This window comes from Poecilia formosa, unplaced genomic scaffold (assembly GCF_000485575.1).
Source record: "Poecilia formosa unplaced genomic scaffold, Poecilia_formosa-5.1.2 Scaffold125, whole genome shotgun sequence".
In the NCBI taxonomy this organism is placed as follows: Eukaryota; Metazoa; Chordata; class Actinopteri; order Cyprinodontiformes; family Poeciliidae; genus Poecilia; species Poecilia formosa.
The window spans coordinates 645,438-663,899 of NW_006800064.1; the positions used below are offsets into that span (position 1 = coordinate 645,438).

Genomic DNA, 18,462 nt, shown 5'->3' on the forward strand with positions numbered 1-18,462 from the left:
ACAAATATCCACTACTTTGCGTTAGTTTATCACAAAAAAGTGAACATCTTTGCATGGTTCTCTGCCTAACAGGTGAGATTTTTACCTGAACCTTTCAAGCTCCAGTTTCCACAAACTCCAAAACGTGGCCTGAGCATTTTTCTTAGCTGTTCTGTCCAGTGCTCTGGTTCTGATTAACTCTCCAGACACCGTGTGAAAGGAGGAGCATTTTAATAGCCCTGCTTTATAGGGGGTTATACTACCAGGAGCTAAACTGCCACAGGCCTCACTCCTTGATGTCTTCAACATGGGAGCTTAACTATCTCCCTCTCTCTCGCCCAACATCTAAAGCCTGGTGTTAAACTCAGGTTTCATTGATGCTTCAGCTGACAGATTCTTCTGCAGACAGACTTCTGTTTTCTCCAAATTTTAAGTCTTAATACAACTTTACTGCATTAGTCTGGGCTGCCCCTTTCTCTGCAGACTGTCAATAAAGACTGATCCACAAGAAGAGGCATAGAAAAAAACCCCAGGTGTTAAACATTTCTAGGAATACGAAGTCTTTTCACTTCGGCCAGCCTTTCAAACAGACTCCGTTGAGCTACGAAAATTCTTTCCAACGTTAGCACCTTGGATGTGGGAGCTGACAGCGGCTGGCACAGACAGTTAAGCTTGCTGCCTTTAACCCCCCACACCCCCACCCCACCTCCTCCTTTTTAAGGGAAGCAGAGAGTGAACTGGCAGGGACACACTGGAGGCCACTGATGGATGAAAAGGGCTGTGGGATGAAACCGGAGGAGAGACGAAGATGAAAGAGGGTACATGCTCCCAGTCGGAGGTGCATCTGACCAGTCAGGGAGCGGCTGCTGCAGGTGCCCGCACCGAGTCCCAGATCAAGTGAATTAAATTAGATAATCGAAGATTTTTCTGTGCTACCCAAACTTTACTTCAAGTCGGCGAAATTACTCCACAACAGGGAAGAGCCACTTGCTTTGATTTTGTGAGCTTAACAAACATGCGGCTGAAACTTCTGACTTTAAAACCTTTACAAATCATCATAAATCCACATCATCAATAATTTGCTTCAAAGCGCAGCTGGGTTTCCAGTGCGTCTGCACAGTAGGGGGAGTTCAGGTCATAAATAAAAGAGCCTCCACTGCGCCTCCTGGTCAGAGACCAATACCCTCTGATCTCAACTGGAATGAGCGGTGGGTAAGGCAGCCTCATGCGGACATAGATTGCAGATGTCAGAAACGGACAGCATGTGTCTTTTGATAAACCACTCAGTATTGACATAAAGAATGAAAGAATTCAACCCAGGATTCGCTTTAATCCTCGACTGTACTGGTTTGACTGGCTGAAATAATCACACGTCGTTTTTTTTTCTTTTTTCTTTGACCTAACTGGGCTTCAGAAAATCAAATAAAAGTTCTTCAAGAGGAACTTTGTGAGTTTTTTTAAAGAAAGCGAGCCTTCAATCCGCGATCATCATGTTGACATTTCCTACTACATTTGAGCTGGACTTCAATAAATGTTGCTGGCTTCATTGTTTTTTTGTTTTTTGTTTTTTTATTGTTTTGAATGCATCACGTCCAGAAGAGGATGTTTACAGCATATGTAGCACGGAGTAGTCTCCACTAAGTACATTGGAGGCAGTGGGACATTCACTGTCTTATCCCAGGACAGCATGTGACAGGGTGAAAGGTCAAACCACCAACTGTCCAGCAATTGGAAGATGATTACCAAGTGTCCTGTTAGGGCTCTTTGTTTGAGGTTTACTGACCAGGAGAGCAAGAAGAACTGATGTTACAGAGACCTATACGTTGTTAACACTAGTATAGTCTTAAAACGGCATTCAGCATTGCAAGAGAATATCAACACGTTCTTACATTTAGCAGCATTTTATGCATACATATATTGTTTTAACTTTCAAACATGAAACAATTTTGAAAAACATTTTTGTATTTCAGTTTCATAATTTAAGCTTAGACAAGAAAATATTAAAATTATGAACAAACATCAGGCTCCTCGAGTTAAATAATACTATCTTGTGCCACAACAGGTTTTAAGCATAATATGCATGATTTCTATGTCAGGCCCCTGGTCAAACATCTTTCTATACCAGCCCGTATCCAGGGTTGTCATGGTAACGACTGAAACATGGACTGATGTGCCGTGGCACATTGAACTGCTTCCCTTGCTGTTCTGGGTTGTTGTTGAACAGCTTCATCATCTGGAAGATTCAAACTGTTAGCGTACCGTAGTTGGTTTGTCCTCCTACATTTAGGATGCAGGATGCAGGTTGTGACCAGCTATTATTTTTATAATTTCAACTCAAATTTCAACTTTAGACTTCAAATGGAGAGTAATGACAGATTACTATTAAGCAGAAACTTTTCTGTACTTCGTGCATCTGCTGATTCACGAAATCTTAGCTTCCATCGCAGTGGAAAGAAAATCCGTCCCAACACTTCAGAGGCTCAAAATATTTTCAATCGAGTGTTTAAATAGACGCGCTTGTCATTAGTGTCTGTAGCCAAACTCAGACACTCATTCTAAGCTTTTTGTGTCGCATCCTTATTCAAACTGTGGAATGTTTCTTCTAATCAACAACAATACAACGAGGACGCAGAGGAAGTGGTCTCAGGATCGATTGTTTTAGTGTCCCTCACGCAAACACCGTCAAACACACACACACACACACACACACACACACACACACAGTCATCCCATTGTTGCCTGGCCAGACAAGAAGCACAACAAGCTTCACCTCTCAACCAGAAACACCCAAAGACAGCCCCTGGTGAGTGCTGATGGTCTGGTGTGCATTAGGACGTGATTCAATAGGCGCAGGAGAAGAACAGAGATGTTTTTTCCCTGCTGGAGGAGCTTCCTGTTCTGCAACGTAAATGCTGCTAAAAATACTTGTTAACCCTTGTCCAGATGTGCATTTTATTGGACATGACAACAAAAAAAAAAAGAAAGAAAGAAAAGGAAACAGGAAACAGAGCAAGAGAACAAGAGAACAAGCGAACGCTCAGTTAATGGAAGCAATCCGCAGTGGGTTGACGACATCTCTTGCCTTGTGGGGGATGTTTAAATCTAACGGTAATGGATCAGTTAAATCTTTGAGGGAGAGAGAGAAACCCCCTTACAAAGGTAAACTTGTGAGTCAGTTCAACGTGATGACTCAAGCTGCACTGCTTTATAGCCCTCGTAATCATACTGTTCTCAGCTAAAAACAATCTGCCCGCAGTCTGTCAGTGGCACTGAAACGGTTTGGCTAAACATACAGTAAAGTAATGTAATTACGTCCACCTCCCTCTTCAGCATGGAGTTACTCTGAGATGAAACTCGCAATCATCGCACCCTAAATATTGATCAATATTGCTATGATACCATAGCAGGATTAGTTTATAACGCAGGCGCACTGTGTGCAGAAACTATAGTCACGGTTGTCCTGAGTTTGTTTTTGATCTCTGGACATTTGCTGAAGTGCCACACTGCACTGTCTTTAGCCTGAAAACACACATTATTATTGTAGCACTATTATTGTCCACTCCAAAAAAAAGTATCTCCAATTGGAAGAAAGTCTTTTAATAAGACAAAAACAAAAATGAGCATCCTCCCTGTAGTAAAGTAGAGTGGTGGCTGCATCATGCTGTGGGTATACCTTCGGAAAACGGAGGAAGGAAGATGGATGGGGATTACCTGTTAAAGCAGCATATGACCAGAGCAGCCCTGACATTGGCCATAACATTTCAACTTCTCTATCTCACATAATGAAAATAATCCAAAACTCTCAAGATATATAATCTTATCAGACAATTTCAACCAATAACTCCAGACTTTAACCCCTGGTTCTGGTTCTGAGATTACAGAATAAGCTCGTATCAAGCTTGGACAACAAAAAGCTGGCTTGATGATTGTTCTGCTGCTGATCACAAGGGTGTGCTCATTATTTGACAAGCCTGTACAAATAGCTTGGATAGAGGGGGAAGCAGTAATCCCCTGATCTTGCTCAGCGCGAGGCCACGACCACATCTCTTCCATGCCAGGGTGTCCAGATGGCGGGTAGGGATATCCGCTCCATCTGCCAACCCAGAGAAGTGCAGCAGCCAAGCAGATTATGGCTTCGCTGACACACTGATCTACAAGCATACCTCCACTGTACCAGAGAGAGAGAGGAGGCAGAGGAAGCTGGCGAAGGTTTTCAATGGCCCAGGAACATCCTGTCTGTGCTTATGTGGATGTATGTTTCTGTTATGGTGTGTGTGTGTGCGTTATCATTTCCCACCGTGTGAGGGACATTTTTCCAACAAACACTATGTTGTGAGGATCCACTGCATCTTATGGGGCCCAAAGCCCAGGCCCCATAAAAGACCTGCTGTTGTTAGGTTAGGGGTTAGGTTCAGGAGTATTGCGTGACCCGAGTTTAGGGTTAGGTTAAACAAACAAAAAAAATGAATGGAAGTAAAAGTAAAGTGCTTTTGAAGATAAAAATACATGCTGTAGGTCTATGTGAGTGTACTCTGTGGGCTTTGCTGTGCAGGTGCTCAGAACAGAGCGTTTTATTAGGAAGGACAAACTTGCAGAGCACAGCAGCCTGGTCAATGATCCAAGAGTGTGAATTTTTAAAGCTGGAGCTGGCTGATGTGGAAAGCAAGTGAAGGCAGTCTCTGTCTGTGTATTACTGAGTGGGGCTAAGAGGATTAGCTCGACGCCTCTGCCTACCCTGGATACCCAGAGCTGTGGAAATCCCAGGGCAACCAACCACAACCCCCATCCAGGTCAACTACCACCCCAACCAACCAAGCATCACCCACCTAAAAAAAAAAAAAAAATGAAGTGTGTATGGTATGCAGTCACAGGCCATTAACCTTAGTCTCCCAGGTTTAGTTCAGTTTATTTTATTCAACCACAAATGAAAATGGAAAATGCTGAAAAGCTGAAAAGTGAAACAGAAGTACAACAGTTACAGCAGCAAAAGCAATACATAATAATACACAACATTAACTGGAGTACGTCGTTTTGTAACTTTTTCCTCTCAGGAAGACACATTCACATTAGTGTTTTGTTGGAGTTCTGGCCCATTCCTCCTGAATGAACAAAGGGTGCCAGTTTCTCCTGCAGCAAAACAACCCAGCAGAATGATACTGCCACTCCCATGCTCAACAGTTAGGATGGTACAAGCACCCAGTTTTTCCTCTACATGTAACAGAGACCCATATAGTCTAACAGTTCCACTTTAGTTTCATCAGACCACAGGATACGTCCCTAAGATTAAAAATAAATAAATAAATAAATCTTTGTCCCTCTGATTGTGCAAACTGCAATCTGGCTCTTTTATGTTTCCTTTGAAGTAAACGCTCCTTCCTTTCTGAAAGGCCTTTCAGCACATGTGGACGCAGGACATGTTTCACTGCGGATAATGACTTACCACTTCATTCAGCATTTCCAAAAGTTATTTGGCTTTTGTTCTGCACATTCTGAACCAAAACACATTCATCTCAGACTCAGAACCTGTCTCCTTCTTCAGTGGTAAGTTGATTGGATATTCCCATCACGTCTATAATTGTTTCAACAGATGAATGTAGCACCTTCAACCATCTGAAAATTGCTTCCAAAGATCAACCAGACTTGTGCAACTCCATGGTTTTCTTCCAAAAGGAGTTTTTGTACATCAGTCTGTGGGGTAGTTTTATGGAATGGATTAAATGATGAGATCAGATAAAGTACAAACATAAACCAGCTTAAGAAACTGTTCAAAAAGAAGCTTATTGGGAAATATGTTGAATAGGATGACTGTCTCAAAGACCGAAAATGCTATTGTTGATACTAAAAATGAAGGATGAGAAAGTGAGGTTTAAGTGTCATTCAGTGTGTAAAATTGTATGTCAGTGGGCATGATGATTTGTTTCACTTTCTTTTTCTGTTTTTCTTTTTGTCTGTTTGAAATAAATAAATTGGCTGATTTGACCATTAACTTCAAAGAAAAATGGAGTGTGTTCCAGGTGTGGCCTAAACACAGGTGTGCATCTAATTAACTCAAATTAACCTATCAAAAGTTCCCAAATTCATGACATCATCATCTGGACTTTCCTTCATTATTTAAAGAGATAGTAATCATTCTGTGTCTAAACATTTTAATTCAAAGAAAGTTATAAAAAATAAGCAATAAATCATTTTCTTGCTAGATTTTCTGACATTTAGTAAATAGAAACCCAGTTGTGCTCATATGATTACATTCCCTGGTGGAATTGTTGACGTTTTGACAAATTTGGTCAATATGTCAAGAAGTTTTTTTTTTTTTTTTATTATTTATCTGCTTTGAAAAACAGTGTGAAGAATGACTATGATTTATCTTTCAACATGTGTCTCAAACGAAGCCACTGGTTTTGCGCCTCTTGAATATGTTATTTGCCCTTTAAGAAGCAAACTGGGCCTCAAACTTCCAAAAAAAAAAAAAAAAAGAAAGGTGTCGAAACATGAAACATGTGTCTCCATAAGCTTTAAATTCTCTAAATACACCCTGCTAATATAGTTTTAGCCATTACGAACCCTTATTGAACACAGATGAGGGCTTCTAGTCTTGCAGATTCAGACGTGCCTTCAGACAAAGATCCATCAACATGGCGTGGAGAAACTGTCAAACCCAGAGCCAAAATGCACAGGCAGCCAACTCATACAGCTGCTCCATAAAACACAGACGCTGACGCCAGAGCCCTGACCGTAGTTATAAACTCTTAAAACTCACAACACAAGCGAGAGGAAACCCAAACAGAAGTACAGACAACGGGAGTTTCTATATGTGGAAAGAGTCACCATCTGGAGGATCTGAAACCTAATATAGTTTTCACAGGTTTTATATTAAAGCAAATCTGCCCTCACAGTGAAAGACAGTACCAAAAGTTAGGACAGGAAATCATAAAATCCGTTCTCATTCCCTGACCTCTCCCCCCTGGATCAATCGGGAAGTACTGAATGAGGGGAAGTGTTGCCTGCCTTGGCACGGACGAGCAGGGAAATGTGCACAGTTTTGAGAACGCGAGAGTTAAAGGGGTGAAGGGGCGAGCATGTTAAAGGTGGATTAAAGCAGGCGGCAGAAGAATGCGATGAAACCTCCAGCTGTGTCAGCAGCTGCAACTCGTCCCCCAACACAAGTACGGGGATCAGGGTGACAGCGATGGCGGCTAGCAGTTCATAGCCGAGGGCAAGACTCCCCCCTGGTGCGTTCAGCCCTATATGGCTTTATGGGAGACACCGGGACAAATAAGATCACCGCAGGCAGGCAGACAGACCCATGGACAAAAAAAGAAGAGCACACACACACACACACACACACACACACACACACACATGCAGAGGCCAAAGAAAAAGAGCCACACAGACAGAAAACAGAAAATGGTGTGCAAGCAACTTTAAGTTGTTGAACAGCTGTCAGGGCTAAACTGTGAAGACGAGAACATTGTGGCAAGGGTGTTTTCTTAAGAACATTTTACAACAATGTAACAGCAGTCAAAAGGTCAAAGCCGTCAAACTGCGGTCATGAAACAAGCAGGCAGATACTTAAGGATTACTCTTGAGCAGCGCAGGCTAGTTTTAGTGAATATCGACATTCCTGCTGCCAAATTAATTACAGAGTTTGGATCATGCAAAGAAGAAAACGGCTCCCACAGGAGCAATGCAGCTAAAATGGCAGACTGGTTCAGAGAGCATAAAAGTGCACAGTGTGTACTGAAAGATCAACCATTTTTAAAATTGGGAGAAAAATTGTCAGTAAGCACATTGTAATCACTTAACCTACTGGGGGGTTTTTAAAAGAAGCGATGCGAGTAAACTATTAATCTTTAAATTGCACATTCCGTATATTAAAAACAAATAATAATGAAATAATAATTAGCATTAAAAATGCATGTACTGGCGCCCATGTAAAACTTCTGTAGCACTGTAAAAGATTTTGTAGTGTTCACAATAAAATTTGAATGGCTGAGATAAATTATAAAACCACATGAGACATTTTGCAAGTCATCCATATCTGGTGTTTCCAAATTCTAAATAATTAGCAGAAACTTTGCAAATAAGTAGCAGTGCCAAATTGCTTGTTTTTCTTTTGTTGTTGCAAGAAGAAGCAATAACATTGACATTTATTTTTCTTCCACACGTTTTTTTGTTTAGGTAGCATGAAATGTTTTTTTGTTTGTTTGTTTGTTTGTTTGTTTGTTTGTTTGTTTATTTGCTTTTTTCTTATCTGGCCAGAACACCTTCTTCCATGTAAAAACAATAAAATATTTGCAAGGTGTTGCAAATGGATTGCAACATAGTGCAGATGATTTTGAGTTCTACTTTTTTTTTAGCATGTTAAAATGACAATTCTAGCATTTTTTTTTTGTTTTTCCTGTCCTGGAAGCATGATGCTTCCACTGCCATGTTTCACCTGGGCGTGTCGTCTTCACGCTATGCACACTATTTTCTATGTCAAAGTTCAGATTCCATCAACGTCTGAGGTTTTAGATGTTTAAGTCAACTAAATTCAGCTTTATTTCCAAGGTAACAAAGTGGGTCAAAAGAATTATTTTCAATGTAGCACAAAAATGCAACTTTTTCCACAAGCCAACACATTTCATGCAACGGACATAAGCCATAGACCATGCTGCTTCTGGTTTACTCACATGTCCACTTGGCAAATTCAGATGCCAAAAAAAAAAAAAAAAAAAAAAATGGCCTAGTTGAAAAGTTGCAACATCTTAGAACAGCATGCAACTGCAGGAAAACAGCTGAGCATTTCAAAGTTAATTTAAGATTAACTCTTTTTTTTTTTTGTTACCGTTTAGTGTCTTGAAAAATATCATGCTAATTTGTTGCACGCTTCCACACAACTACCTGCACTGGACTTTCAAGAAGCCTTAAGCCACAGTTAAAACATGCATAAATATGCTAATATGACTAAGACTTGATGTTGATAAATGTATTTTCTTTAATGACTTGGATCTTATGAGAAGCGACTAATGCTGATTCTGAAAACTCATAAAAGACAGATTCATATGGAGTGTCTCATTGATTAATATACAGAATATGCAATTTACAGCTACAAAACATACTGAATTACAGTCCTCATCTAACTATCAATGTGTGCAGAATCCTAACAGCAAAGGAAGCAATATGTAGTATCCTAAAATATTCCTGGTACCATAACATTTAAACTCTACATGTAAATAATATGTCTGGCATCGACATTCATGGTTCTTTATGCCCGTATCTGATATAGATTGCAGCCACCAAGATCTTACATCGACAGATAACACCACTGTGAAGATTGAAAAGAGAGAGTAGTGGTGTGAGTGAAATGTGAATGGGTTGTAACCGATATAATATTCAACAATATTATCGCATTGTCATGTTACTTTCTATTATTGCGCACCGGCAAACAAATCTAAAACTCACTGTTGTTATAACAAAAAAAAAAAAATCAGCGTCTTCCTTTTAGAAAAACCGTTTGCTCTGTTTGAGCGTCAGCCATGTTTCATTAGTTTCTCTTTTAATTGCTCTGAAAGTCTCTCGTCGCTCATATAGTCCGTGGCCTAAGAAGGATGACATTAATCCTTCAGTTAATGTTCCTCGTGGAGGAGCAGAGGAGTGAGTGGGTGTATGAGTGACACACTTACAGGGATGTTATGCATCTCCAGCTGCGAAACTCAGTTTGCTCATCTCTCTCATCTCTCTTTGGGCCATCTATCATTCGGCTGTCTGGCCTTCATTTCTCCTTTGAAGTCTCGGCCTATGCAGTGGCCCGAACCCCCATTTTTACTGGAGCACACTACGGACTGGTTAAGCCAAGTCTGCCTCGCTCCGCCCTGCAGAACACTTCCGCTTCCTCTCCAGTAATTATTTAGTAAGACAACCAAGTTAATAAAGGTAAGAGCTACTAGAGGGTATATGGGATCAATGGCTGTGACAGTGTGGAAATGGAAATAGTGTTGCTGAGATCCCTTTATGGTAGCGACTGGTAAAGACAGGCTGGTGCTGCCACAAAGCATTTAAAAGCGCACTGGTATGTGACCTGTGGGGTCAGGTGGCCGGCTACCAGCTGTCACACTCTGAACATACGTGTGTGTGTGTGTGTGTGTGTGTGTGTGTGTGTGATTGTGCTTGGGAGAACGTCAAAAGCCTTTGCACGCTCATGCGGGTTAGTGGGATTTTTTTTTTTTTGACCTACATACTGCTCTCGACGATCAGGTCCAAAGAAATCTGTGTCAATCAGCGTCCTTCTAGCCAGCCTCTCTGCCGTTACGAGCAGGGTGACAAAGCAGACGACTGAAAAACAATAAGTTCTTTTTTTTTTATTTCTGTGAGCTGCTTCTCCCCACTTTTAGCTGCTTTCCACTTCTTTCTTCTTAGCATAATAAGACAGTGATTAGAGGCTTTTGAGCATGTCGCACTAAAAGGCTACCATGTGTATAAATGTGGAAAAAAAAAAAAACTAAGTAACTATACTTTTTAATATTGAACTATAGTTCACACAGACCTATGTTTAACATTGCATATAGAAACTGTGCAGCTCAAAGAAATGTAATGGCTTGTCAGCTTTAAGCCTTCGCTTTGCTTTAAGGAGTGAAGAAATTGTCTCAGTGTTGATCCAATCCTAGGTATTGGCTCAGGGTAAAGACGGAGGATTTTTTTTAATAACCGCTGGATGAGTCCATGACTATCCTCCACCTCACATCCCTGTTGGTGGTGTAGCCTCAGTCATTTTATATCAGCTGCACTGATAGGCATTAGTGGTTCTGTTCCTTCCAGGAATTTGAAGTCGTTTCTTTTGCTCCACAAACTTAATTGGTGATTATGTTACTGACTGCAGAATTACCTCGGAGAGAGATTTTTATATGCTATTCTGGGTTGAAAAGGGATTTTCTTTTTCCTTTTCCTTTATTTTAACAAAATAAAGGAAATGCGCCCAGATTTATTATCTTTTTATGATGTGTTTTTTTTTTCTTCTTCCATTCCTAACAGCCACATTTTGTTGTGAAAAAACATTGTCTGATTTATCTGAAGACGTGTAGAATTTTTTAAATCAACCGAATAGTCTGCTAGTTAATGTTTTCTAGCACATATCATAAAAAAAAAAGATTTGATAGATCATCACATGCTTAATAAGCCTGGTCCTCTAGGTCCAGATTTCATTAAACATAGAAACTGTTTTTATCTTAATCTCATAATTTAAATTAGTAAATTCAAGTTAAAAATTCAAAACAAAAGAAAACATAGTAAATTTTTTCCACAATATTCTCTATTGGTGGTTTTAATGGTGAAAACATAACGCCGTACTGCAACAAATATGAATATTTTTTTAGATAAAAGGTCTCGTATTATATGCCAGTTAATTTAAAAATGTAGAAGCAGAAAAAAAAAAATCAAAGATATTTTTTGAATGCATCAGGTAAAACATATGCCATTTGCTTTGTCCAGACGATCCGGAGGATCTGGACGAAGCAAATGTGGCCGAATCACCAAGATTTACACGAGACGTGTGTAGCGCACCAGTTCATAGCTATGAAGCTAACCGAACAAGGCGACTCTCAATATTAATTCAATATTTGGAAGAGTAACCAACATGGACCTAACAGCTTCTTTCATTTCCTCCAGCTGCTGCCACTGCTAAAACTACAGGCAGGCTGCAAATCTAAACCAGCGCAGAAAATCAACGTCATCTTTCACAACTTCTCCTTCTGTTTGCTGATTGGCCCGAAAGAAATTCTACAAGAGAAATCCAAGTCAGTGGGAGAAACCCCAGACTGTCTGAGCAAGATTTTAATCAAGCAGAGTTGCACAGGAAGGCAGTGGTCAGGCTATAATTAACAGGAACCACATTAAAATGTACTAGTAGGTGAATAATCAATACATGGCATTTACACAGAGAGTTAACAAGCTATGGTCAGCCTTGTACTTCAGCTAGCTGCTCAAGACATGAGTTTATCTTCAGAACCATGAGAAAGCCCCTGCACTTTTTAAGTGAGGCATGATGAGAACATGAGAGCAGCTTCTTTAATCTTAACCATGTGGCAGCAGTGAATTAAAAGTCGTCCTGCACATACTACTGAGAGTTTGTCACTGTTAACAAAAGGAATACTCCATGTCCACCACAACATTATTGGTGAGTGAACAAAGGACTTGAACTTGTTTTTTGTTTTTTTTCTAATTAGGTAAGATAGTTAAAGTACAGACATTATCAATAACAGTTTCCTTGCATGTAGCAGGAGAACGTCACATTACTTTGAGTTTGTTGAGAGGGTAAATCTGTTGGCGTAGTGGAACAAGAGTCTGCGTAATTTAGCGAATTTAGCGGTTTAAAACATCTCAAACTCTAAAAGTTCATACCAGTTTACTGAGCTGCACTAAAGATGGTGGAATGGTAAGAAGTTCCTGTCCTTTCACGGTCTTGTATTTAAAAATATCATGATCAGCTGATCCACCTAATCAGATGATGAATCAGATACGACAGGCTACGTCTAATTAGCTTGTTTGCTTTCCAGAAATCCCAATAAAATGAGCTCATGGTGACATGAAATCTTTCTTCAGTAAGTAAGAAAACACAAAAACTGATGTGTAACACCTTATGATCTCAACCCATCATTTAATCAGAGCTGCACAATATATAAAATTGCAGGTGTTATCTCAATATCAATATGTGTAGTAATGCAATTGCAAAGGACTGCTTGGATGAACTATGAGGTAGACCACTATGCACTGACTTTGCATCTACATATTAGAGTTTGTTCAGTCAAACAGAGTTTTACAAATTCTGTCAAAACATGTAAAATACAGAATTCAGTCACTGATATGTGAAATTTCACAGACAGTGGTAAGGATATCAAAAAATAGTAGATGGAGGAAATTGCAATATATTTACAAGCAAATTTGTTTTTGCAATGTTCATCAATATTGTAATTGTTTTCTTTTTCTTCTCAGATCCCCACCCAAAACTCTCTCTGGTGCAATAAGACATAGGTATGAACTGAGCCCTTACCTCTAGAGTTGGTAGCCACGTCTGCCACCTTCTGAAAGGCATCTAAAAAGGCCACAGCTGCCAGAATAGTGGTCCTGTAAACACAACGACACATGTTCACCGTACTCTGATTGCACAGAGAGTCTGTAAACATTGCATAAGAGTTTTCACCACTGAGGGTTACTGTTCATCCAGACCAACGTCTCACCTGAGTTGAGAGTGCAGCTTTGTAGCCTTGGCACTGAAATCTTCCCACACGGGGTAGGAGCTCTGGTGAGAAAGCAAAATGGAAAAGTTTGCCAGTACCTGAGCAAGGACGTTACAGTGCAAAAGCACACTCTGTTAAACACACACACAGTAAGCACGTGTTGGGATTTTATGAAGACATAATGTTCCATCAAAGGGGGAAAGTCTGGAGCAACGTGACAAAATGTTCATTTAAACGGACAACAGGGTAGATTTAAATCTGCGAAAGGCTGTGAGAAGTCAGAGAGCGTGGCTCCTTCCCACAGAGCTCGAAACAAGCTGAAATACAACCCGAACTTTCTGGTTTGTCTTCAAAAGCTTCGGCAATACGTCTCGTCTTCTTACACGATGAGTTCACGTTGAAACTCTTCATATCGCTTTCTACGTCCTGGCAGGATGGACTTGTCTTTGAAAAATCTGGATTAGATTTACCTCTGGATAATCACACTCTGCCTTGAGCTAGAAGTGCAGAAGCCAAACATAAAACACATTCAAGGCTAGATCCCATTAAAGCAATAGCTTGAGCCCTGGAGTAAAGAGAGGAAAGGCATAACCCCTGTGTGCCTCTTTAATGGAGATGGGCCAAAAAACCGGGGTTACACGTTCTGACTATATATAGCCAAGAGGCAATCTGGGAAGTGTCTCGCTCCTCATCGTTTCTGGTGTAACCTCTGTTCTGGCAGTGACAGAGGTTAACTCCCAGCTTTCCTTGGATTTCCCTACGACAGTGATTTAGGAGTTATCCTCTTCGAAAAACATAAAATAATAAAATAAAACTTCCCTGGACGCCTTCTAAGCTTTCTGTTCATGCTTAGCTTCAACAGGTGCCTAATTAGTTTGTAAGGTTTGTGGCTCCCAGGGGCAGGAGGTACGCGCTGCCAAAACAGCCGAGAAACCAGAGTTAAAGACTTGGGCGAAGACATCCGGAGGGCATTGATGTTTTTTTATTATTATTATTATTATTATTATTATTATGTTCATTCACATCCCAATGACTTCAGGGAAGTGGATGGAAAGGTATACATTAGATGAAGAGAAAGAGGCTGCACCTCCCCTCATCTTTCACTGAAGGGTGAGGGTAAAAGCGTTATCCTTGATCCTCAAGGACAAAATCAAAAGCTTTCACTCCGGAACATGCAGAGGCCTGTAATCAAAATGTGCCACTCGGATCTGATCGAATTGGTGTTCTAATTCAGATGAGTCACCGCTGTCATCACTTCAACCTTTCACCAACTGTTCCCTCACCTCCCACTCCTCTTTTATTTCTTTCCCTTTTAGCTTCGTCAGACTGTTATATAACCAACAGGGGCCGGTCGTACCACAAATATTAGAGGGAAGGTTAAGGATTTTTAAGTCGATACCGATTCTGACAGCACACCTGTTGTCATTTTAGATTTACTTTGGTTTTAGATGATTAAGTCCTACAACATTTTACTCAATCTCATGTAAATGTAGTCGACTAAAAAGCTATTTAACATTTTTAAGGAAAACATTTTTTCAATACCTATGTGGAATTTGTTCCGTTGAACTGAGTAAAACACTGTTAATGCCTTTTCAACCAGCTTTAGCTGAACTTTTAGCAGCCCAACACTCTTCAGTGTGAACAACGATCGAGCAGCAAGTGTCTTTATTTGCATGATGTTCATGCAGTTCACCTGGTTTCAGATAACCTTCATTTGTATGCTGAACTTAAGAGACTTAAAGGGATAGTTGTTAAATGTAGTTTATGTCTTTGGGCATTAGTGCCACATTTGAAAAGTGTGGACAGATCTAAAATATATAGATCTATATAGATATATATATATATTTTTAAACACTGATTACAGATTCCTCAAAGCACCATTTATAACCTTGATTTGCAAAAACCCAAAAAAGATGTATAGTCTAGTGTCTTGCTTGAGAACTCGTTAATATGCTCTTTTCATTAACTGCATGTATTGTTAGAGCCCTGGTAATTTACCCAGAATCCATCATTACTTAGGTTGGAGCAGGTTAGAGTTGATCTTTCTATGTGAAGAGAACATTGTTTTCTTTAAAACTGCTTTCTGTTGAACTAACTCCATGACAGTTTTACATGTCATGTAGTTACTAAAGTAACACAGCAGTTTAAGTGAACCCTTCTCTATTGAATTTGATATTGTTTTACTTTACTATGAGGCAGCTAGACTAACCATAAATGTTTAACATCTTTCAACACATGGAAATCCATGTCATACAAACATCTACCTCCACCTACTATGTAAATAATCATTGGCATCTTTATAAATAACCGTCCAATGCATCCACCTGTTTAAAGGCTTATGGGATCATTTTCTTATAAACCATTATGATGTTTTAGTCTGGAGGGTTTTTTTTTTTTGAGACAATATAAGTCTACGTTGGTCTTGGCTCCCTTTGAACCGCCATTAGCTTCAGGCTCCAGGACAAACTAATCTGAATTTATGTTTGACAAAGACGCCAAGAGAGTTGCTTAGTAAAGGTAAGACATTAACTGCTATCCCTCCAAGTCTGTAAAGTTCAGTACACGTGGGGCACAGGTTGTCTTGAGTTTGTCCAAGTGAACTGCATGAGATTCATGTAAATAAGATTACTCAGTGCCTCGTCATTGTTCACTATGAAGGAGAGAACAATGATTGGTAGAGCGTGCCTCTATTGCCCAGCTCACAGCGGTGCAGTGAGGTCAGACCTTTTTCTCAGACACCGGTCAGCGATACTGTGCTGACTAAGGGCTTTAACCTCATTCATCTGTGCTGCTTATCAATACACAGACTGCCTCTATCTGAGAGCTAGCATCTCTCTGGTCCTAACAGAAGCACCACACCGCACAAAAGAGAAATGTAGGAAACTAAATCTGAGCAGCCAATAGCTGAAGGCTGATTTAATCTGAGCCTGATGAACGATCGTCTCTGGAAAATAGCCTGGCCCAATGGTATAAAGGTCCCTTGAGCTTTGGATCAATAAGAAACGCACCACTGAGGCAGATCGCACAACTTGATGCTTCGTTCGTTTGCAGTGCTGAGTGGTTTGCAAGCACCATGTGGGTCCTAGACAATGAGAAGGCAGGGAGCTGCCTGCAGGCCTGATGGATATGTTCACACTTTCCATCTGTTGTCATGAACAACAACAGACCACCCTGGTACAACTTCCTTGATTCCTTCCCCCATCCCCCAGCACACACACACACACACACACACACGCACACACACACACACACACACACTTGCATCTCAGTAAGTCCTGCTAATATCACTAAAAAGATGAGAACTTGTTTATTACACGTTATCTGCCAGATGAGTCAGTTCAACATTTTGAGGTCAAAGGTTTTTGCCTTGGCCGCTAAGCAACATCTTTTGAAGGTAGTGATTTACTGGCACAAGGCCAAACATCAGGAAGCACAATCAATAACCTCTCAAGCCTGTTTCTGCTCAAGAGGATGAGGTGATGAAACTGTTATTTCCTTTCAGAGCGTCCTTCCCAGATTAGGATAAAGAGGGAGCAATTGTCTGGGGTCAAATGTCACACTACCATCCTCGAGTTGTGATAACTGAAAATGATGTGTGCATCTTCTGCCTTACTTATATGACCCAGAAGAATATAAGAACTCTTTGGATGTGTGTCAGGTCCACTGGAGCAACTCCAGTAGGCTTTTCTTTGACATACGGCAGAATTATGCTTTCATCCGAGCAGTTTGTGTTTGGTAAACAGGTTGGTACGCCGGCTTGACTGTTGTGGCAACCACTTGCCTGACGGACCTGCTGAACACTATGCAAATAACACAAAGGGAAACATGTTTCATCCCTCAGCCTGTCCTGCCGCGGTGTTCCGTGTGGGATGTGGGGGAGGACCCGGTGAAACAGACAAAGGCAGTAAAAAATATATGCGTCTGCTTAGCCACCGAGCAGCCACAAAGGTCAGATCAAAACCCCCCAGACTAGCTGAATGTCTGTGTGTTACCTTCATGTCGTTCACGATGGCCTGGAATAATCCACCCAGCGCTCCGCACTCCTTCTCCACAGACTCCATGGTGTCCAAAACAAATAAAAAAGAAAGCTAACGAAGAAACCAGAAACAGTCCGGGGATGCCGAGGCTCAGCTTTGTTCACTCATTAAATACGTCGATGCTCGTTTCGATCGTCCGAGGATGCGAAGCCACACAGCCAGCAGCCTGCGGAGCGCACGAACAAAAACAAATGTGCGGCTCGGGGCCACCGGCTGCTTCCTCCAACTCGTTCCGTCGCTTCTTCGCGTCTCTCCGGGAGGGTTGGAGCCGTCTGGTTGGGACTAAAGCCGCCGGAAAGCGTGGAGGGCACATGCACGGTGGCTCCTCATAATGAGCGCAAATAACGCAGAGCGCACAGTTTCGGGGGGTAGAGGGCAGGACCAGGGGCCACGACACAACGGGAGACGGGATCAATCGCAAGGGGGACGCGGAGACGCGCTCTGTTGTTAATAGCGGAGCAGATGTCTCGGAGATGGAGTCTCCCGTAATTCGATCCATGGGAATGGAAAAGGGGCAGGTCATTTTTTTTTTTTTTTTTTTTTTTTTTTTTTTTTATCTGGGTGAGGAGGAGGGGACAGGGAGGAACACCCACCTCCAGCCCTCCTTTCACCCGACGCAAAAAAAGCAAAAAAGTAAAACCCTGTTCTCCTAGAGAACATTTTCCTGACATATGCAAAGCAGGATTTCCTCGGTTTTATTTGTATCCGAGCACGCGTCTGATAATGCCCGGCTTTGCCTCGCTTTTCTTTATTCTTGAACCCGTTAAAAGAAACAGTAGCACGCGGCTCATTATCGCCTCAGCGTATGCACCGGATTATGCACAACACGAGAGAGGTGTTGATGACTTTCAAATATTGTAAAAAAAATTATTAAATGCATTAATGCCCATATTGTCCATATTTTACCGCTTACATAACTAAAAACCATATAAAAAAATGCTGATTAAACGTAATTTATATTGTGCATTTATTTCACATCAAGGAAGTTAGGTGACGGTAACTTCCTGAAGGGACACACCCTGAGCATCTCTCAGCTCAGCACGCGGCTCATTTTCTTATGATTTAAATGTTTGGCTGGGTTGTTCTTCTGTTGAAAACGCATAATTACTTCTCTAGCCTTGATAGTGAATAAAATGTTGATTGTATGCGATACTGTTTATATCACAATTGGTTAAACTTCCATCCACTATTCTGTCCATTTCACCTCTCTTACCAAGCACATCATGGGGAATAAT

General features: G+C 41.0%; 1 protein-coding gene across 7 annotated transcripts in view; it reads right to left on the minus strand.

The window, feature by feature from the left end:
- Positions 1 to 17,746, minus strand: part of mtss1la (MTSS I-BAR domain containing 2a) — a 35,100-nt gene extending 17,354 nt beyond the window's left edge. For 3 of the 7 annotated variants that reach the window (XM_007561339.2, XM_007561338.2, XM_007561337.2), the window contains exons 1-3: positions 17,183 to 17,746; positions 13,191 to 13,252; positions 13,004 to 13,077 (exon numbers count right to left, since the gene is read on the minus strand). In XM_007561339.2, the coding sequence (XP_007561401.1) occupies positions 13,004 to 13,077; positions 13,191 to 13,252; positions 17,183 to 17,251 (205 nt within the window). In that variant the 5' untranslated portion in view covers positions 17,252 to 17,746. Of the gene's footprint in view, positions 1 to 8,651; positions 8,659 to 13,003; positions 13,078 to 13,190; positions 13,253 to 17,182 lie in introns of those variants that run through there. The other 4 variants (XM_007561342.2, XM_007561341.2, XM_007561340.2 and 1 more) reach the window with 2 other exon arrangements.
- Positions 17,747 to 18,462: the final 716 nt, after the last annotated feature.